This window comes from Colossoma macropomum, unplaced genomic scaffold, assembly GCF_904425465.1.
Source record: "Colossoma macropomum unplaced genomic scaffold, Colossoma_macropomum, whole genome shotgun sequence".
In the NCBI taxonomy this organism is placed as follows: Eukaryota; Metazoa; Chordata; class Actinopteri; order Characiformes; family Serrasalmidae; genus Colossoma; species Colossoma macropomum.
The window spans coordinates 18,666,327-18,689,813 of NW_023494807.1; the positions used below are offsets into that span (position 1 = coordinate 18,666,327).

The 23,487-nt window shown below is 37.1% G+C and overlaps 2 protein-coding genes across 2 annotated transcripts; one reads left to right on the forward strand and one right to left on the reverse strand.

Moving 5' to 3' along the window:
- Window positions 1-902: 902 nt before the first annotated feature.
- Window positions 903-5,018, reverse strand: LOC118797052 (CD59 glycoprotein-like). Its single transcript, XM_036556266.1, has 4 exons — window positions 4,902-5,018; window positions 4,688-4,740; window positions 3,443-3,565; window positions 903-1,088 (listed from the first exon to the last, which is right to left on the reverse strand). Exons 2-4 carry the CDS (start codon window positions 4,734-4,736, stop codon window positions 988-990), a joined length of 273 nt encoding a protein of 90 aa, XP_036412159.1. The 5' UTR covers window positions 4,737-4,740; window positions 4,902-5,018; the 3' UTR covers window positions 903-987.
- Window positions 5,019-16,592: 11,574 nt separating this feature from the next.
- LOC118797067 (CD59A glycoprotein-like) lies at window positions 16,593-22,703 on the forward strand. The gene is made up of 4 exons (XM_036556287.1): window positions 16,593-16,654; window positions 17,129-17,181; window positions 17,452-17,571; window positions 21,584-22,703. The coding sequence occupies exons 1-4, from the start codon at window positions 16,605-16,607 to the stop codon at window positions 21,697-21,699; spliced, it is 339 nt and encodes a 112-aa protein (XP_036412180.1). The 5' UTR covers window positions 16,593-16,604; the 3' UTR covers window positions 21,700-22,703.
- The last annotated feature ends 784 nt before the right edge of the window (window positions 22,704-23,487 follow it).

Sequence of the window (23,487 nt, forward strand, 5' to 3'; positions counted from 1 at the left end):
AAGAGAGACAAATTCTCTATTAATACCCTTGACTTCAGTAGATACCGGATGAGTGTCCAGAAACTTTTAAACATATAGTGTATGTTAATATATACTGTCCCTAAATTTAATATAAACCTTCCTTTATTTGTTCACACTTTTATGTTTCATATTGTTTCATCACAAATGTGTTACTTTCAGAAAGTGAGTGTAAAAGGTTGAGGGTAGTAGTATGTTTGACTGTTAGGACATGATATTGTGAATTAGGTTGCATAAAAATAAAAGTAACCCTTCAACAGACAGGAAATCAGCATCAAACTCTGCTGGGGTAACAGATTATTACTTCATTAAGAGGAAGCCATTGAGGTGCTGGGCAATAGTAAACAGCCTGGCAGACTGAGGAACATCACACAGTGAATACTGTATTTTGGGCCCCAATTCTGTAGCCTAAAATTGTTAATGCACAGGAGATGAGTTTACTTCAGCCAATCGATGAATCTCAGGTAAATGAAGTATCAGTGATCAGAGCACAAGCAGAATAAGAGAGGAGGGAAATGCAGAATTGTTTGGGATAAAAACACACCAACACATCATGATACGTTGATTTGACAGCATCGGACGTTGATGAAAGGAATGACCTACAATTCAAGTGCATTGATTTAGAAATGTTTAATAAGCACTTCGCTAATTGTTATTATTATTATTATTATTATTATTATTATTATTATTATTGTTCTTGTTCTTGTTGTTAGTAGTATTAGTAATAGTAGTAGTAATAGTAGTAATAAACTGGAAGTTGAATTTTGTATTACTTCAGGTGTTTTTGTATTTTGGACAGTTGTAAAATACTCATTTAGGCTCATTTGGAACAGTTAGCTGCTCGTACTGTTGCTGAATACATAAAAAATGCAGTCACAGCCATTTGAATCATAAGCAAATCAGATTTTATTACTAAATTTACTGTTTTGATTAATTTGCCAGTTTCAAGCATGGTCCACTCTCGGTGACCTAGTTGCAAAGGTCAGTCTGACAGCATCGGGCATTGATGTTTAGAGTTGCCTGCAAGATGAGGCAGTCAGACATGCTGATGCACCTCCTGAAATAGGAAACTGAAGAGAAAAAGGGAAGAAACACTTTTAATAGTCACCTCAGGTCCCAATAAACAAGTTATACTATAAAAACTCTTGATTAGTTGATTAATCAACGAAAAAATATAAACAGATTCAAATGCATCTTCTTGATGAACTGGCAGTGATCAGATCAGCTGATCACATGATAATGATGCATATTTTAGTTCTCCTACTGTTTTCTCTTACAGAAAGAAACAGAGTCTGATAAAGAAACCTTTTCACAGGCTTTTTTGCCCAATATTGTTTTTTGAATTTTTAAGAAGTCTTTAAAATCTTCATAGTTATTCCTAGTATTTTTTTTCCCAATAAAGTATCTTTAAGGCTCTGTGTGATATTTTATTGTTCAGTTAAGTCCATTTGTATTGTTTGTTTTATTGTTTTTCCTTTACTCAATTATTTGTTAAAATAGTTTTATTGTGGGTTTTTAAAGTATTGAATGGACTAGCCCCTCATTTATATATGAGACATGTTTCAGCTTTATATGATATCAAGTCCCCTGAGATCCTCAGATCAGTCTCTCTTAAGGGCCCCACATTCTAAGAAAAACCTAAAGGATGACTGGGCTCTCTCAATAGCAGGCCCAACGCTATGGAGCAGCCTCCCTATCGATATCAGACGTGCGTCTTCCCTACAGTCCTTTAAGTCGAAACTTAAAACATACTTCTATTGTTTTGCTTTTAAAATAGCTGTGGCCATCTGATGTGAATGTTTTGTCCTGTCTTGTGTTTCCCTTCTTTCTTGTTTTTAAGCCTCTAAACATTTTTCCTGGGTTTAACATCATCTGTCGTTTTTCCTTCCTTGTTTTGTCTTGTTGGTTCTCCTTTTTAATTTTGACCTCATATGATTGTTTTGTGTAAAGTACTTTCACTGCAGTTGTTTTAAGCTATAGAAATACAAATTACAACATCAATTCCAAAAAAGGTGGGACAGAGTGTGAAATGCCAATAAAAACAGAAAACATTGATTAGTAAATTCTGATTGAAATTGTTTTGAACTGAAAACTGTACAAAGACAAAATACTTGATGTTACCTTTTGTAATGTTTTGTATATATATTATTATCCTATATTTTATGTAAGCAACTCATTTTAAAAAGTTGGAGCATGGTTACCACTGTATTACATCACCATCCTTTTAACACCACTTAAAGACACCAACTGATCCAGTTTTGAAAGTGAAATTTTTTGCCATTCGTCTGTTATACACGTCTTCAACTGTGCAACCGTATGGTTGTTGTCTTATTCTGAGCTTAATAAGTCACATTGGGATCATGGGAGACAGTTCTGGACTGCAGGCAGGTCAGTCTAGCACCCACACTCAGATTACGCAGCCATGCTGTTGTGATGTGTGCAGAATGTGGCTTGGTGTAGTCTTGTTGAAATAAACACAAATGTCTCTGAAAAAGACGTTGTCTAGAAGGCAGAACATGTTGTTCCAAATGTGTTCAGTGTTAATGGTGACTTTACAGATGTGCAAGTTACCTATTAATACCCCCCTCTATACATGACAGACACTGGATTTTGAACAATCTGGATGGTCTTTTACTTCTTTGGCCCGGAAAACACAACGTCCATTATTTCCATAAACAATCTGATAAGTTGCCTAATCAGACAACAGCACACGTTTCCACCGTGCATCAGTTCATTTCAGCTAAGCATGAGCCCAGAGAAGATGGTGGTATTTATGAATGCTATTGACATATGACTTTCACAGTGTATGGTATAGTGTTAACTTGCATTTGTTGATGCAGCAAAAAACAATGTTTATTGATAATGGTTTTTCAAGGTTTTCTTGAGCACATGCAGTGATATCCAGCACAGAAACATGCAGGTTTTAATGTAGTGCTTTTGTAAGCTAGTTTTGTTAATTTCAGAGTGAGTGTATACTTACAAAAAAAATTAGTTGATAAGATAAAACATTACATATCTTGTTTTTGTACAGTTTTTTTTTTTCTCAAATACAGGTCAAAGTAGATTTATAAATCACTGCTTTCTGTTTTTATTTGCATTTTACCTACCATCCTGGTCCCCAAAAGCCCCTAAAGAGTCATGGATTCACACATTTTTTTACATATTCCTATGGGTTATGTTGATTTGTTTTTGAGATATCAAGCTATTTGCATCATAGTCATGACACAAATGTTATTTTCTAAACACCAATTCATGGCCCTTTAGAGCTTTTGTGCACTGAAAATTAGTCTATTGTAATTTCCACAAAAAAACTGTAATTGTCTTTTGGCAGAATCTCCTCTGGTATGTTGACAGTGTTTGCAGGTGTGACAAACTGGGAACAGATGTAGCTGAGTGGTGAGCTAAGAGGCTAAATGAGACTTACAGGGGTATGTGTTGAAAATAGCAGAGATGCAGGTGTCTTTCCCAAAGCCACAGCTTTCCGTCGTGATAACGCAACGGCCCCCATGAGGAGATGAAATACAGTTGTTACATTTCAGGGCAGAACCTGCAACAGAGTGAGAAGCAGAACACTGAGGAACAGTCAGCTTTTTAAAACCTGAATCAAAACTTTCAGTTTCATTTTGTTACTAAATATTACATTTTTTAATGCCATTCACCAAAATCCATTTACTGCACTGTAACCACTGACTGATAACTTTGAATAGTTGCTGCCAAGGTTACATAATGCAGTTCAAGATCAATAAGTGTAACAGGAAACTATATGGTGAAACTATCTGGTGTTAAGGTTTGGGTCAGAATTTGGACCAAGGGTCAAGCTTAGGACAGGGTTAGAGTTAGAGAAAGTTAAGGTGAATTTAATAAATAGTTTCAGTTAAATGTAAGTTAAAAGTAAGGTAAGTCTCTACAAAGCATACAGTTGGCCATTGAAATAAAATGTTTCCAGATTTTACAACTCCGTAACATTAAAAGTAAAAGTACTTAAAAGTAGAAAAGTACTTTATTACTGATGACAGTGTGAGTAGCTTGCGTGTTGATATGACCTCATATGCTAAAATCTGACTTTCCAAGCAGGAATTCCCAGCTTATGGGGTCTTGTCTGGTTTTTCCTAGTTGGTCCTAGAGGTCAAAAGTTTTCCTAAACTTCAGAAATTTGTAGTTACAAGCTTTAGTTGAGTGCAGCATTAGGCCAGCCATGGAAATTGTTCAAAACTCTTGCAAAGTGTTTTTTTTTCCTGTAAAATCATTATATAACATTACAGTACATGCAAATAAACATAAACAGCAACAAAGAGTACATTAGTTAAAAAAGTTATTGATATCTTGGAGCTCAGGTTTGGTTCCTGACGTCTCTGTGTTTTCCAGTCATTGTCTGGACATGTTAAATTCCATCAGCAGCACAACTGGTTTAAGGACTAAATTTAGGACTGAGTTGTTGATGCAGTTATTGGATGGTAACTGTAAATACTGAACTATGATGAGAAAATCACATATTATTTATTATTTATTCATATTTATTTTACTAACTCACTGGCCAAAAAAACAACTTTACATATGATTTTCTAAAGTGGACTAAGAGTTTTGCACAGTACTGTACATAATATAACATGTTGCTTATAAGTGTGAAACAGGCTTTTCTTTTAACTGAAGTGGAACCTTCAACACTCACCACTCATCAACAGCATGGCAAGAAGGAGAGTCACAGTCAGGGTCTTCATTATTCTGCAGCAGAAAGGAGCATTTTTCTTTACATTTTGATGCATAAACAAATTAAATAGGTAGTTAATATGTTACTGTGCTACTACATACGAACAAAGACATAAGTTTTGGCTAAATATCTAATATCTAAATACGTATTGCATGCACATGCCAAAAGAACTCACCTTGAATGTTATTCAGAAAAAGACGCTTGTTTCAGAGCTTTGATTACACCCATAGTTTGAGTCCCACTGCTTCATGTTCCGCCTTTAAACAGATTACACAGGGCAGAGCCAGCCCTCCTGATCACGTCTCCACAACAAGTTTAGACTTTGAACAAGAACCTGAAAATCCACGATTGAGCAATCACAAGAAAAGTGAGGGGGGAGAGGGAGGAATGTCATTTATCATAAATTCCACAAGAATAAGCTTCAACAGAAAGAAAGCAAACAACACTGAGTTGACAGTTTATTAGAAACACTGACCTTGTATCTACAATCATTGGCTACTTTATCAGAAACACCTACCATATAAGGTTCACTTTGTAGGTTGTACAATCTGTCAGCCAACTGACCATCGTAGGACCCCCATTGGCCAGATATTATTTGAGATGTGGACCATTCTCTGCACAGCAGTGACACTGACATGGTCACTGATAGGTGTGTATGTTTTCACACTCTTCAAATACTACGTTGACCAAAACCAGCAGTCCTAACATCTGTCAACTCCTTCAGACGGGTAGATGTTTTGGCTTTGACAATGTTGTTTGTATGAATTTGATTTTCTTACAAATTTTACATTTTGTCTACAGTAGACTATGGACGGTCTATTGATGTGTAAGTTGTGTAAGGATGCATTTTACGTACAGACTGTCAGCAGAATATCTTTGCACAAGGGGCTGCAAAATTGAACATCACTGTGAGGAATCAAGTCCAAAGCTTTGGAGTGGACTGGAATTTAGACACTGATTTTTTTTTGGGATTAACTCCCAGCTCCAATTTTAAGCCATTTTGAACCATTGATTTTGGTCCATTTGTCATTAAACTTTCACACAATGTAAATGACAGCTAGTGTTATTAAATAGCATTAAAAATAGGGTTGGATATGCATATTGTAGCATTAATTGCTAGGAAAGATAACACAGGTTATGCACAAGTCATGTGCTTTATTAACTAGCTGTAGTTGACCACAGCTACGCTGTGCACAAGGTGAGCTTTGGCTAACAGTTCACTCTAAGCCTAAGCTCTACGCTCAGCTCACATCTGCACTCCATCAGCACTCAGTTCCAACTAAGCCAGTTCTTCTTTTTCTACAGGCACAAACACAGCTAGTGGGCTAACGCCTGCCCTTCAGAATAAGAGTCCTTAGCAGAATAACTCTTTAAATAAATGCTGCAGAACACTTCACCTGAAATTAATATGACACACATTTTTTGAATACACTACAATGTATTTGATGTACGAAGATATATATGTGTAATTTTGCACTACATGTAGAACATCATCCAATCTGCACAGAATGTGTTTCCAGATAATAACAGCAATATCTCATTTCAATATATTTACATACAAATATATAATGGTATACTAATTACTAATGATTTATTCTGCTTTCTTCCCTTATTTGTATCAAAGTTATCTAAGGCATCAAACACTCCCTAAATTAGGGTTTCTCCACTCTATACACCTGACCCAACATACGCGAAGCTGGTTAATGAGGAAATGAGTTGAATCAGGTGTGCTAGATGGGAGCCAGCACAAAAACGTGCATAGTGTGGGGTCACCAGGATTGGGATTTTGGACCCTTGCCTTAAATACACACATAAGCAAATTAAAGCTTGTGTCAACCTCTTGAACTGATGTCTTAAGTGGTCACAAGATATCTATGGTTGCTGTAATTGGCTGAAATATAATGATACTACCAAAAGAAAAGCATTAAACGTTCAGCTCTAATCAGCTTCCCATTGCAGGAGTTTGGCAATGGTAAGTAAAAGGTGAAAACTGTGGATCAACTTCACAGAATGAAACTGGTCCGTTTCCTGTTTCAGCATGCGAATAAAAGGTTTCTACACATGGGAAGGAAGAACTGGCACATTCATTGTCATGGAACAAAAAGAGTCTGTATCAGTCTATAAAAAACATCTCTTCTGTAGAAAGAATACAGAAACCAAGCTAACCGGCACATATCAGATTGAATGCCAAGCAATAGTACAAAAACAACATATCGAATACTGAAACTGAGAAATTTTATTGTTTTTTGAAAAATATATGCCCATTTTGAATTTGATGCCAGCAACACATTCCAAAAAAGTTGGGACAGGGGCATGTTTACCACTGTGTTTCATCACCTCTTCTTTTAACAACACTCTGTAAGCATTTGGGAACTGAGGAGACCAACTGCTGTAGTTTTGAAAGTGAAATGTTTTCCTGTTCTTGCTTGAAATAGGATTTCAGCTGCTCAACAATTCTGGGTCTCCTTTGTTGTATTTTTAATTTCATAATGCACCAAATATTTTCAGTGGGAGGCAAATAATGTGCCAAATGTTTTCAACAGGTGACAGATCTGGACTGCAGGCAGGTCCGTTTAGCACCGGGACTCTTTTACTATAGAGCCATGCTGTTGTAATACATGCAGAATGTGGTTTGACATTATCTTGCTGAAATAATCAAGGCCTTCCCTGAAAAAGATGCTGTCTGAATGGCAGTGTATGTTGCCAAAACCTGTATATATTGTTCAGCATTAATGGTGTCTTCAGAGATGTGCACGTCACCCATACCATGTGCACTAATGCATCCCTATACCATCATGAATTTTGGACTGTGCACTGATAACAAGCCAGGTGGTCTTTAGCCTGGAGGATGCAGTGTACATGATTTCCAAAAAGAATTTCAAATTTTGATTCGTTGGACCACAGGACACTTTTCTAGCTCTGGCCCAGAGAAGGTGGCAGTGTTTCTGGATCCTGTTTATATATGGTTTCTTCTTTGTGTTTTAGAGTTTTAATTAGCATTTGACAGTGGTTTTCAGAAGTGTTTCTGAGCCCATGAAGTAATTTCCACTACAGAATCATATCTGTTGCAGTGCAGTGCCACCTGAGAGCCCAAAGATCACAGATAGCCAATATAGTTTTTTGGCTTTGTCCCTTGCATACAGAGATTTCTCAGGATTCTCTGAATCTTTTAATGATATTATATACTCTAGATGATAAAATCACCAAGTTCTTTGCTATTTTATGTTGAGAAACATTATTCTTGAATTGTTGCATTATTTGATCGTGCAGTCTTTCACAGAGGTGTGAACCCCTCCTCATCTTTACTTCTGAAAGACTCTCTGGGATGCTTTTTTTATACCTCACAACAAACTTTCTTTCTTAAATGTTACAGAATAATAAAGGCTCCGCTTGTGACTCTGGTTCTCGTCTTGTTGTTGTACTTTTACTCTTCCTGAATGTTGAAGATTAGCTAAAATTCAAGAAATAAAAACTGAATTTGAGGAGAAAATGACTTAATACTTGTGAAAATATCTGTCCATGCAGCAAAATATATTTTACTTGACAGGAAATCTTAAAATAGGTTGGCTCCAGTCTAGAAATAAGTAGGCTCTGATAAGTGTTCAAAGGTTTGAAATAAGTAGAATATGCTTTTTTTAGATCAAATATTGTTAGATCAAATTACTTGAAATCAGACTTGCAACAGCACAATAACAAGTGAAATGTACTGAATATTAACAAATAATTCTTAATTCAATTTTTTTGCATTCTTAATTTTAGCACACTGAAAAACTGAAGGCCAAGAAACAAGAATATAAATCACTCATTTAAGTGAAAATGACTAACACTAATGGGGTGATTATGCTGTTACCTGAAAACAAGTTGGCTCATCTTGAAATAAGTAGGCCTAAACTCAAATTTAACTTAAAACAGCCGTTTTACCAGTAAATTACTCAATTATAAGACTGACTAATTGAGGCATAAAAGATATATTAATGATCAAGTTAAGAATATACCATGAATTCAAACTAGTAAACAACCTTTAAAAAAAGATCAGCACCAACAGCAGTTAATTAATTATTGACAAAAAGGTTACACTTCATTTTAAGGAACACATAGTGGGATTCCCTTAGGTCTTCTTATCTAAAACATCTACTGTGTACGGAGTATGGAGCACATCTTGATATATTAGTGACTCATTGTGAACTCAGTAACACTTTACTGTAGGTCATGTTCATGTTCAGTCTTTCATGACAGCTGACAAAGGCTTGTGTCAACTTCAGTGGCAAGCTGACAAAACACCAACATTAAGTGTCAGATTATTGCTGCCACAATTCTTTCTGGGGTGAAATGACAATTAACAATGGGCTCAGTGTATTTTTGGTATGGCAAACACAAAATGGAGATGTTACACATGTTTGATGTTGAGATGTTGTTTGTTCTTGACAAAGTGAGGCTGGTTTTGAAATCAAAGGTGAGAACTTCTAAAAAGATGCTTTGACACTTTGTGGTAACACCAAAATCAAAATCTACTTTATTGTGAAGGTTTTGATACTGATACTCGGACAGACTTATACACCGCTGCTGTCAGAACAAAACATTGTATCTCCATTTTTGACCTTTTTCAGTTTTTGACATAATTTGAAAGTGCCTGTTGCCCTTTACTGTGTGTGTAAATTTCATGAAGAATAAACCAAAAGAAACGGCCCAAAATGACTTGTTCAAAAGTCTGATTCCATTGACTTACATTAAAAGTGAAGTATGTTTTTTTTCTTCTTCTGTGAAGTTCTCATTTTGGAGATACAAGGTTTCAATCCAACAGCAGTGATATATTTTCTCTGCCCCTTAACTACAGTATCATCTTTATAAGATCTTTATGAATCACAATGGCCATGTCATAAAAGCCTACTGTACTAACGTTATATTGTACATGAGTAATGTATATTTTCTCTTTTTAAGGACAATGAATTCAATTTTACTGGTTATAAGATGTTATGAATCCTGATGGTAATGGTAATGTCAAATTACCGAAATTACTGTATATTTTATTGTCTTTGGCTCTTAAGTAAAATGAGCACTTTGTGCAGTTGTTTTTTGCTGAACATTCTGGCCTCAAAACACGTCATCCTGTTCGCTTTCCTTACACAATATTCAATTCTCAATAAAAACAGCCTTGTTTTACCATAGGTTCAGACCTTTATGTTGTCTTTGGGAACGACTTGGGTTAAAAATGTCACGTTTAAAATGCCCTGTACAGTATATTGAGCACTGGATATGAAATGGCCATTCCTGCACCCCATGATGCTTTGAATGACTTATGGACAGAACCTCCAGCTGAGCGTCAACAGACAATATGCTGAATGCTTATAACATTAAAGAAATGTGGAAATGAATAAAAATATAAATGATCTTTATTGTTGGGATGCTTGAATACTTGTATGCTGATATTTGTAGCTTAATTGATCTGTCAACAGAAACCTAAACTTGCAGGAGAGAATCGCTTTAGTCAGAAGATCCTATTTACAGCCTACACCAATTATTCACACTAATATCCAATAATTCATTTAAACCTTTTGATTGTGTTTACACTGAAAGTCAGGTACAGGCAGAAAACCATAAAGCAACACCATCACACAGCAATGACTAATATAGAAATCAGTTTTTTAAACCTGCTAGCTATGTTAACATTAAGCTAGCAGGGTTAGCTTGGCGCTTTATAGGATTTTTATGTCAGCTCTAGTTTAAACACAGACATTTTTAGCTTGTAACAGGCATGTAAGTATTATTCTTTACTTGTATGTCTCCGTTTTTACGTAATGCTTTATTTAAAGGCTTGAACATCTGTATTGTATTATTATAGTGTTAGCCTGGTAGCCAGTTAGCTTTCTGCTCAGTCTACTAGTGAGCTCAGAACCCAGTTATAGAGAGAATATAAAGTGTACACCAGTTGAAGTGAGACTGTTAGCAGCAAACAGCTGGGTCAACTGACAGTTTGGCATCTGGTTGCACTTTATAGGCAGATTTCAATGCTAACAACTGGGCTTTTTCAAGAAGTTATTGTGAAGCCACACGTAAGATGATGTTCGCTACATGTCTGCTGAAGCTCTGTGCTATTAAAGCTTGTAACATTGCTGTTCTTGCTGGAATTTCATCCATTTGGCTGTACAGACAGCTGCAAAGTGCAAGTTGCCCCCGAACGACTTTGCTAACAACAGTAATGAACAAAACTTCAGTTCCCTAATCGGACATTTCACCCACAATCTCGAAACACAGTGGTCACATGAGAATAAATGGAAATGGAACCAATGCTACTAAAAGGTCAGCTGTGTCATTTCACCCCAGAAAGTGTTATGACAACCTAATTTCAGCAAAAAGTTCTCAACTTTGACAAGTTGGCAAAAGAAGCCTTTTTGACAACTGCTGCTTATTGGAATAAGCCTTTATAAATGTGTATGTCATCAGTCATGAAAGGCTGATGTATTTGTCTTATGGCTTTATGAAGATGGCCTACAGTAATATGTTACCTTAAACTCTTATGCTGTATTTCAGCACACAAATAAAAGGTTTCTACACAAGATGGTGAACGGGTACTGATTCATTGGCGAGTGGTGAGTTTAAAAACGTTCGGTTCCTAATCTCAAGGTAGTCTTAATGAAAAACAATCTACTTCAAACTGTAGTTACGACAAGCTACGTGCTGTACTTGAAGTCTCCCGTGAACTTCCCTGTGTTGTGTAATAGCTGTAATGTCCAGGAATGTGATAAAGCTTCTGGGAAGGGTTTAGAGTAAACACTGTCCATTCATTTGAGAAGTCCTCATCACTCACGCTGACCAAGCTCACGGCTTAAACAGGTCACAGCAAAATAAACATGCTGAAAGCCAGCAGTCCAGCAGTGACGTGAAAAGGTCATTCTACTATTGCAGTGGTGAACAGGGATTAAAAGGCACTCAGCTTTATTCTTCAGTGATAAAAGCAGACATGTTAAACACATAGTTATTCCATTAAATCAATGAATGACAAACTTTGTGATTTTGCCTGTGCTTTCACCTCCGTACCATCAGTTATAAACCCCTGTCTGGAAAGATGCTGCCATACAGCAGTACCTACACAGGCCATAGTTTCTGAAAGTCATAAAATAAAACAGGAGTAAAGCATCAACAGTCAAAATATGTTTAGACCAACAGCATTGTCCTAGTGTAATTGAGTCAGTGGTGTTATCAGTAAAGCTATAATACCACTGACAAAAGTGACTCAAAGTGGTGCTTTTCTAAAATAGAGTCTTCTGCTATTTTAATTTCAGTTATACTGTAACGAGGTGAAGAAGAACAAATGAAGGGCCCACAAGAATGTCAACATCAAGCAATGCAAGATGCAGGGTCAGCGCAAACACAGGGATATAAATACACTGACGGGAAACAAGAAACACCTGAGACTAATAAGGAGGCGGGGCTATAAACTACAGCCAGGTGAGACAGACAACAAGAAGGCAGGAATGGGGAGAAGAAAAAGACCAAAACAACAACAAAAGCACATGGCCTACGTAAACAAGAGCACATGGAACAGAGAAAGAGAAGGACAGGGCAGGACAGGATGTTGCACATATGCTATATAGAAACTCCAAAATATTGCATTCATGCTTTTATTTGCATTGTAAACTCACTCTTTTTTGCATGGGTAGCACCACTGACCCAAACTGTTTGCTTATACCTCTTATATTATGTTATATTAAGATGTTTTTCAGATTTATTATGAAAATAAAATTATATTTATATTCATAAAGTATTTTCATATGGGACAATACATTTTAAAGCATATTATATCAATTAATCAGGAGCTACAAAGTCATTGTTGAAATCACAAGCTGTTTTTCATCACTAAAATAAAAATTCAAAAAGAAGAATTATCAGGATGTTTGGTTAATCTGGGAATAGAACAAACACACACCCATCAGTCTTCTGCGGTTTAGTCTTATTTGGAGATCATTTTCATGGCTTCAGTGTTGCCACTGCAGCTGTATGATGATCCATATATACAGTCCAACAGAATCTTACTCAAGTTTGTCCATCATGTTGCAGGTTCTACACTGCAGTGTTACAACTGCATTGTGGCAGGATGTTCTACAACCAAGGAAACATGTGACTTTAGCAAGAGTGCCTGCATCTCTGCCAGATTCACCGTCTCCCCTGTACATGTCCCCCAAAAATTAGAAAACTCTTTCCTTGTAAAATCGTCAGCTGAATATCCATGCTGGCTACAAAGAAGTTGTCTAATATTATTGGAGGAGCCTGTTAACCTGTTGGCTATATATCTGTTGACCTAGTCAGATAAGTTTAGTGACATCATCATCAATATTAATTGTTAAACAGATCCATGTTTCTTTTGAAGCTTAAACTCACGTACAAAGTCTAATTCTGCACACAAACATTTTGAAAGAATTGGTAAAACAAATCAAACTTCCTTTCATATTTACCAGAAGAAGGAGTAGACAACATGCACATTCTTGGCGAAAAAGAGTTCTACATAGTACTGTAGAAGGGTTCTTTGACTCCTTTTTGATGCTATATAGAAGGGGTTCTCAACCTTTTTCACTCCAAGGCCCACCTGTTTATAACTGTAAAGTATAGCAGCCCAAAGAAAAAACTTCTTTTAAATAGCTTTTTTTTCTTAATTGCTCACACTGAAAAACTGTGAATCAGAATCATATCGTCTATTTCAGTTCAATCACAGAAACCAAACTTTGCAGTTTTGTTTAAAAAAACATACGTTTGCAGAGAAGTCAAAAAAGGGGGAAAACAGAAAAACAATCACAATCAATAATAATAATAAATCTTACTTGATATCTGCTTCTTTGTCATTATTTTATCAAGCTGAGTTTAACTACTCAGGTCACTAATGCTCGGACAAAAATCAAACACAGGTCTTACGATTATTTTAAGGCTCGTCTGTTGTTTTTATCAGCTGCAGCTCGAGATGAGAGTCTGCAAAGAGTCAGATGCTAAAACAGGCAGTTTATACTGACAGTGCAGTGCTGATGTCCTGCTAGAAGAAAGGAGGCTCTATTTACAAATTCCCTCGTCTGATCATAAAATGCGTTCACACCAACGGTGAACTAAACAGCGTTCGGTTGGAAGCGGACCAAGACCTGCGGGTTTTGCCGGACCGGTTTAGCTGTGTGATGCAGACCCGAGTATGGGTGGAGTGTCCACACATGTCAAAACGGAGCAAACTAAAGCAAAAAGTTTGACATGTCCGCACCGAACAAGGTAGGAGAAACACCCTGAGGAACCTCTCCATCTCCGTGTGCACTGCGCGCCGGCCGTGTCTCAAACTGATGACGTTTAATTATTCTGCGATTGCAATGTTTTTATAAATATGTCTCTGTTAATATTCATATTGGTTATAATTTTGTATGATTCTTTGATTTTTAATTATTAGGCCCAAGTTAATCTTTTTCCCACTTATGTTTTTATGACTTACAGTGACGTTACTGACCCACTACGAACTACTGCCTCCACCTGAGAACACCTAGAGGATGCTTCACGGCCCACTGGTGGTCCACGGTCCACAGGTTGAGAAACCCTGCTATATAGAACTATTTTCAAACGGTTCTTTAAAGAACCATATACAACTGGTTTTCCATCATGGAATGAACCATCTGACCATGCAAAGAAACATTTATCCATTGAAATGGTTCTTTGAGTGTTCATAGTTCTTTACAGAACCACTGCTTTTACTCTAGAACCCTTGAAGAATCATTGTTTTCAGAGTGCAAGGTTGGGGCAAATTTTGCGGAAATGCTGTGTCTAGCAATGCATTGTTCTGTATAGAAAAAGAGAACACACTAAAATATGGTGAGTGTGTGCCGCTGTGGGTCGCCCTGCAAATCCTGAAGTAATCTTGTGAAAGTCAGAGGCGTCGGGAGGGATTTGGAGTGGGAGGTTTTCAGACCATGTCATAAGTCTTTATGTATTAACGTCACTCGCACAGGTTCGAAAAGAAGGTCTGACTTGATGTTTAAGTCTCAAATGCAAAATCATCATTATACTGACAAAGATATGATGACAATGGTAGATAATTCACTTACAGCCTCAGAAGACACGACCTTCACCAAGTTTTCTTCGAATACTCTTTCAGTGCACACGCAAATGTCTGTAAATGTCTGATGTTGCAATATGTTCTTCTGCACATTGCATGCAATTACATAGTTCCACCAGAGAGGTCTCCAAATCCCCAAAACGTTCATAGTTTTGCTTTAAAATTACTGTTGAGTGACTCGAAAGCTTTTTTTCACCATGCATTTTTATTGTCACACAACTGTAAAAGTTCCTGAAGCTCGCACAGACACTGAGAAAACAATATGATTTGAAATATCATGGCATATAATTACTTCACAATTGGGCAAGTTTTAAAAATTGACATTAGTGTTTATGTTAATATGACTGTAATGACTATTAATACGCTGTTGATGTTGAAATGCTCTCTCTAACTTTATCTCTTTAGATCACAGTTTCCAGAGATGCATCACTATGTCTGACTGCTTCATCCTGCAGGGTAACCGTTACATCAGTGCCCGATGCTGTCAAAGTGACCTCTGTAATTTCGCCTTGCACATTACCCACTTCCTGAATATGACTAGACTGAAAACATAATGAGATTGATTTGTGATTTAATGACAAGGGTGATCAGATGAGCAGGCAATTTTCGTTAGCAGACAATGCTATTTGTCTTGGCGTCAGTCTTAATGTGTGGCATCCTTGTTGAAAACGTTGTTAACAATGCAAAAAGGTTTCAGCTTCAGTACTGCACCAAAGTCAGAGACTAGTCTTCATTTTTTGAATTTCCAGTCAAAACACTGATTAAGTACAAGTTATTTATTTTCTAAGATACTTCTGAGGAGATTAGGTATATATAATCCAAGGAAGAGGGAAATCAAAGTGAAAAAACACTTAAAAGACTTCTAAGACTAAATTTTGTAGGTGTGGAAACAACATCCCTTCAGATTTCCTTTAAAAACTGTAAAAAAGTCTCCTGAAAAGAATGGAGGCTGTAATAAACATAATAAGTGGACAATTAATACTGAAAAATAAGATATTCAGTTGCTGAGGATTTTGTGTAATGTCTGTTAAATATGTATATGCAAAATTAATAATTTGTACTTAATGTCAGTTTTGACTAGAAATTAAATAAACACTGGTCTCCTTTGCACAGTACAGTAAATGTAATGTGTATATTTTGCTTCAAGCTTTAATTACTGTCAGTTTAGTGCATGTACAATGTGTAATCTAAAGAATAAGCTCAGGCAGTGTGTTTGCACAACTGAAGCGATCTGAAACAGTAACTAAAGACAATGTACATACTAATATATGGCACATTACTGTACACAGTATACTATGGTATACTATGGTATGGTGTATTATGGTACATTAAGGTACACAAGCTTGAGCTTATTAGGCTCTCTTTAATAATATGTATCAGGCTGTGAACATTGTGCTGAACATTCATGCATAAACACATCATGGGCTGTGTCACCTCTAGGAGATTTCTTCTGACATCTGAATTCGGTCAGAAGGGGCAACCTTCAGTTACTGACGTCTACAGAGTTTGATCAAAATAAGCAACTGATGCATGACTTTTACAGTATGACGCTGCTGTGTACTGTGATATAGGGGTTGTACACAAGGAAGAGGGGAACTGGCCCTGATTCAATGTCACAGTATTAGAAGCACAGCATAGAAAACAGCATAGAAACAGAGGAAATAGCAACAGTGCCAACTGTAAGATATCAGACAGAGCTAACAACAAACTTCAAGGTCAAACAATGAACAAACAGTGTTATCGAGTCTCAGGTAAGAAGTGGCTTACAGGAGTATGATATGATTTAAAACAGGTATATAAAGGATGGACTTTGTCTTAGGAACAACTATACTTGGTGTTACACCACTTCAGAGGTAAGCTGTCTCAGGATAAAACTGCCATACTGACTATTGTAATGAGTGTCAGTAGTCATAGCAACAGGCTCTATCGTACTTGTCATAGGAAACTTGATATGTAGCATTATGACTTTGTTGATATTTAGAGCAGTAATGCAGCAATGCATAAACCAAATGTAGAGAAATAAGCAGTTTTTATTTAGGAAGTTACTTCCCTGCTGAGAAAACCAGCAAAGACCAGTATGAACTCCAAGCTGGCTGACCATCACACCAGCCTCCAAAATACAACATATGCTGATCTGGCTGGTTTTCCTAGCAGGGCTGTTTGAGCATAACATATGGTATAGATACTGTATGTTGAAAGGTAACAAAGCAGAAACTGTTTAGCTGTTACTTAGCTTTAAGTAGCCGTGAGAGGATTTTTGTAACAATTCTGCTCAAATTTCTTGATGTAAGTGAGAGTTTTAACAAATTTCTCTCTTAATTGTACAGAATAATGAAGGCCCTGCTTGTGACTTTGGTTCTTCCCCTGGTTTTTGTGAGTGGTGAGTGACTTTAAAGACATTTGGATCCAGGTTATGTAAAAACAATCTAACGTAGTCACGACATGTTGCATGCTCTACCTGCAATCTCCCATAAACTTCCCTTTGTTGTGTAATAATCGCTGTAGTGTCAGGTGTGATAAAATGATGGGGTTCTCAGAGTAAACACTGTTTGTTTAAGAAGTGGCTGTTGTTTCTAAACTGGACGTAATGATGAAAGTCAGTGTTGATGTGTGCACACCGCTCAACAGAATGTTGCTCATGGTATTGCAGGTTCAGCACTGCAGTGCTACAACTGCATTGAATTGGCTGGTGAAGGATGTTTTCCAAGCCCACAAATGTGTGGCTATGACCAGAATGCCTGCGTCACTGCCACATACAACTTCTATCCATGTATGTGACTCCAGTTCTTTTATACTTATTTAGTACTTAACACTTCATTTTAACAACTTCCTGAGGCTCACAGTGGTGCTGAAAAAGAATATACCTTTCAAATTTGATGGCAAGGTTGAAAACAAACTTGCTAAATGCTTAATTGCAGCAACTACACTTAATAAACCATAGTTCTTGTACTAAGCACAAAAACAAGAATTGTATCTTCAAAATTGTAACTGTCCTGGAGAAACAGAAAGTATTCTAATATATTACATGCTAGTTAGGTATTATATGCTTATGTATATAGCTATATTTATAATATAGCTATATACATTAGCATATAATTAATATAGCTATAATGTAATTAGCTGTATAATAGCTAATTGCTATATGCTAATTAAGTGTATTATATGCTAATGTAAAGAGATTTTAGATCATTTCTATTGGGCCATTCATCATGAAGTGGGCAGCTGGCATTTTTAAATACGTTGTCGTCTCTCAAAAAAACAACGAAAAATAGATCTCCAAATAGTAACTTGTAAGTCAGGGCAAAAACCTTCAGAACTTTAAATGTAAGTTATGGTTTTTACATTCACTAGGAAGGATTTTTCAGTTCCAAGTTCACAAACTCACAGCTTAGCACAGAAGTTCATTTTATATCCTAAATGCTCAATAGCAACCAAGGCTACGTTCACACAACAGGTAAAAGTGGCCAAAATCTGACCCTTTCTTCATATGTGACACAGTTAACTGTGTGGCAGTGTGAACAGCAGAAAACATTTTCATATGTGGTACTCAAATCCGATATCTATGCAACTCAGTCTGAACAGTCAGATCAGATCTAATGTGACTTTTACGTTAATCCAGCTCAACATTTGTCATAATTTTGTGCTGCAGAGAAAGGAAGATGGACAGCAAGAGTGAGGGAGGATTTGAGTGGGGGATAGTGAGCTAACAGACCTCGTAAACATTTCTGTACAAACAACATTAGTAGGCACTGATTGCAACTGCTCAGTGTTCCGAACAGAAATGGGTCGGACACGGCAGTAGGAGACTGTGGCTGCAGTGTCAAAGGAAAGTTAAAAGTCTGATAGCGAAGTTTAAAGAAACCAAAGTGGCCAACGTGCCCTTTTAACACTGAGCTTGTAGATAGCTCCTGTGATGCTGGCGAACATGAAACTGAAACCTCCACTGCACATTTACATGAGCATTAGATAGATGTGATAGATATGATAGATATGATGCATTTTTTTCAGTTATAGGAAATTAAAATCACCCCTTACTGATTTAAAGTTTTATACTACTTGGCAGGCATTTGTGTCATATTTTAACAATCTAAAAATGCTCTCCACTAACACAGAGATGTGGTCTGGCAGGTTTACACTTACACAATTTTTAAATTGAAATTTTATAAAGTACATTACTATGATCTAATATGATAATCTGTACTCAGCTTTGTACCAAGATGTAATGCATGTAATGTGTGAAAAGCATTTGGCTAGGAGGTTTAGTTGGGTTGGGACAGGGTAAATGAAAGACTAGTAACTGGTGGAACTGTATTGTTTCTTGTTTGATGTATTCTTTGTTCTTCCCAATTCTTTACTGCCTCAGTTTTAATTAACACTTTATTTAAAGGCTTGAACTTGAAGTCTGTAGTTTATTATTGTACCGATAGCCTGTTAGGCAATTAACTTTCAGCGAAATGCTTAGCCTACTACTGAGGGCAGAATGTATCCAGTTATAAAGAAAATCTATGGTGTAAAAAAGTCAAAGTGAGTCTGTTAGGAATAAACAGTGATGCTTAACTGGCAGTTTATCACCTGGTTGCATTTAATGGACACAGATGTCAATGCCAACAACTGGGCTTTTTCAGGGAGTCATTATGAAGCCACAGTCTCATGTCTGCCGAAGCTCTGTGCCTTTAATGCTTGTAGCATTGCTGGTCTTGCCATAATTTCTTAATGCAACTGCATGTTGTCCCATAATGCCTCAGAGACGTTTAATGGGAAACACAATAGCTCAAAAAGCATGTGAAAAATAAGGTGGATAAACAAAAGATACGAACAAACAAACAAATAGCAGTGTATCAACGCCAGCCACTCTTGAGGCCCTGAGTTAATCAGGGCCTTTGGGCTTCAGCCCAGGTAAGGCTGTGCATTAAGTCGCCCCTGAATACGTCAGCGCTCTGTGCAGAGAGAGCAGACTCAGTCAAAGTGGTGGGTCAAATGCCTGCTCACCCCGCGGTTCTGGTGTCCCTCTACACAGCAGCCCTGCTTCATAGCGTTTTCCTTTCTAATGTCACTGTAGTGCTGCAGCTCCCTGCTTAATTAGTGCCAAGAACACTGACAAAAACAAATCTTCATCCTATCCAAACTCAGCAGAGCTGCAGCCGCCCTAATTTAGCTCTGAATCTCCTCAGTAGTCTCTTTTTCTTCTCTTTAGGAAATTTAGCTGGGTTCCCAAACACCTGAACTGAATTAACTTCCTTGTGTGCGACACACTCCGTCTGCGCTCGCTGTAAACGCCTTTTCATTTGGAAAATGGGTTTTCATTCATCACTGTTGACAGTACAGAAGGTATTACTGTTAGGCTGGAATGATAACACTATCTGTCCTAAATACTCTGAGGCGTCCACGGTTCTAATCCAGATCAGTTAATTTCAGTTTGCTGAATCTGTCTAGTGACAGTAAGCTCTGCTTCTGCTAGGTCAGATGAGGCTAACGCTAGCTCTGTGGACGGATTCAGCTGCAGTTAAATTAACTTTCCTCCACGGTTGTTTTTAACGACTCTGTTGTTAAGAGTGATGTGGGGCTAAAGGCTGGTGGAATGTTGGAGAAGCTAGACATTTAAAATTGAGCTAAGATGATGAGCTTTGATTCATCAGCAGAAAATGAACTGAGCTGATGGCAGCATGTAGCACGTGGGCTAGCCCTATCTGGTCAGCTCACATCAGACAATTTCCACTGAAATGTCTGAACGGCTTGCTCAACTAGAAAATCCTCGTAATTCCAGTGAATGCAGTCTGGATGGCTACCATGCAGATAAAACACTGGCCCAGAGAAAAATACAGAACAATAAAGTCTAAGTTATAGGACAGATAATACAAACACAAAGCTGAGTGGCCACAGTATTCCTTCTAAGGGGCCGTTACCTCCTTGTGTCAGTAGCTCCTCCTTGTGGACAACCTTGGTAAATGTGAAGGAGTGAGAGTGAGTTACAAGCCAGGTCTATAAGGTGCTTCTCATCTAAAAAGTGAAACAGGGCACTGATGTTGATTTAGTAAAATACAGAATTTGTTCATTTAAACTAAAAGTTTGCTTTACATTGTTACATTGAAAGTTCTTTATTTGAATTGAATAAAACTGAATGAAACTGATTTGTGTATTTGTGATTTAATAAACTGATATGCAGTTTATTGTCATGTTAGTTAATGGAGATAAATGTAACAGTTTTGTAACAGTGTATGTGGGATTTGCAAAATGAGCTACAGGTTTGCCAAAGGCTGAAACTGAGTAATAATTAAAGTTGTGGTCACTGAAAGTGTTCTGTATTGCAGAATGGAAAACATGGAAAAAAAAACTCTAATGCAAAAAGATTTTATTCCACTTAATTTTTGGCCGTTTCTGTTGGTCCATTCATCACCAAATTTTCACCCAATGTAAAGAACAGCTGCCAAACTCAAAAGATGTAGAAAAATAAAAATTGAAAAAAAATTAAACATGGGTTTTTTTTTAGACAGCTACATTAGCCTTTAACAAAAACTGACATAAACCTACATAAACACTTATTCCATCATTAAAGCTGCTTTTGTTAATACTGATTGTCAATTCACCTGAGACAGTGTAGTGACAACTAACTCTCGTTAGAATAAGCCTTTTACAATTTGTGTTTATGTATGTTTTTCATGAAATGCACAGATAGATGTCATGTAGCCTGATTAACCCTGCCCTTCAGTAAAGTGTTACCAAAAAACTTTTATACAGGGTATTGGTTAAATGTTAAAATGCTCTCTCTATCTTTATCTCTTCAGATAATACCTTCCAGAGATGCATCAACATGTCTGACTGCCTCATGCTGCAGACTTTTTACTTTGTCAATGCCCAGTGCTGTCAGACTGACCTCTGCAATAACAATGACTACATATAGGGCAGAATTTTTGAATTTTGAATATGGGACAAAACTGAGTAGATCAATTTGTGATTTAAATGTGTGCATTTCAATTGGTTTGCTTATTTTTTCAGGGTGGACGGTTAACCAGACAAAATGTCGATAGTTGATTTAAAAGTACAGACAGGTAAAAAATGATAGGAAACCCTGAATGAGTGAGTGGAGACACCCAGTGCAGATGCTTCCAGACAGGTGATACAATTGAGTCACTAATATCCTGCAATGCTCTGTGGCATCTGATAGCATTGGCCCTGTTATCAGTGTGTGTTTGATCCCAAGTGATTCTACAGCCATCTGTGGCCGGGAGTCCAAGACAGCACAATTGGCCTCGCTCTCTCTGGGTGGGAGGGATGGCCCTCCCTCACCCCCGATTACTCAGCATGATGCTAGCCAGCGCAGGCATCTGTTAGCTGACGTAAGAGAACTGGCGGTTAGTGTTCTTCTCCAAGCGTGTTCAGCTGTCCAATGGGCATTGCCTTAGCGGCTGTTTAAAAAGATGCAGTGGCGCTTCACAGGACTCGGAAGAGGGTTATGTTTGCCTTCGCCTTCCTAGCGCTGATGGTATTGTGTGACTGGGGGAGTTCTAACTGGTTGGTGGAACTGGATATGACTAAATTGGGGCAGAAATTGGAAAAATACCAAAAATTGGCAAAGAGAACAGTACAGTTCCAAAGACTTCAGATTTCCAGAGAATTCCAGAATCTATGACAAGAAGCACCAAAGCTGTTCTGGCAGCTCACGGTGGCGCCACGCCTCAGTATGAGACTTCATGTTGTTTTTTCCTTTCATTTATCACCTGTCTGTAGTGTGTTAAACCAAAGCTATTTTCCATAAAGTATGTCTTGCTGTATAGAATCCTTCTTAAAATCATAGTTAAAAATGCTTTGAATGTGTTGGATATTTGACATTTTTCAACGTGGAATAATATTTAGTGTACAAATAAGTTGAAAGTCAATTCAAATAAAAGCATGTTGTCTAATATTCCTTCTGCTTTCAGTTTATTTCTTTCCCCCAGGCCAAAATCAGTGATAAACTGTGCTGATGCTACATTTGAGCTTTAGAATGTTCAGTATCTTCTGGGAGAACCGCAGCTACGGATCAGTTACTGTAATCTCCTCCATTATTTAGAAACACTGAACACTCAGACACTTAAACATTACAATGTAGAGAGCAGGCTGGTATTTGAAGCCTATGAATGCTTTGATGAGAAAGAGGAGTGAACTAAAAAGACCCTAATAACAAAGGTAAGTCTTGCTCATGTTGGCAGTTTTATTATTAATAGTTGGGTAACTACACTGTCCTGATTGCTTGAGTGCACTGTTTTATTCAAGTCACGAAATGATCTGTATTTACACCGTTTAACAAAACTGGGTTTCTACTGTATTCAGGAACTTCTTATGAAATCAGCTGGTTTTAAGAGATTGTCTGTAATAACACAGCAAATTACTGACATTAACACTGAGCTGTATCACACAGAAATATGGAAGATGACAGCAACTGAGAGCTATAAAGGCATTTATTAAAACATTTAAGTGCTTTTATTCTGACAGTTCAGACTTTGGTGTTGTAAAGATGGTTAAATATTTACATTGGAGTTTTTGTTTGTTCTATTATGCTGGAAAAATTGTATTGTTTATTGAGATTTTATTTTTAAAAACATTTATAGGTCTGGTAAAATTAAAAGCCTTTTTTTTATGTAAATTTGCAGTAAATTGACGCCTACTAACTCGCATTACTTTTACAGTTGTCATGTAAATATACAGGAGA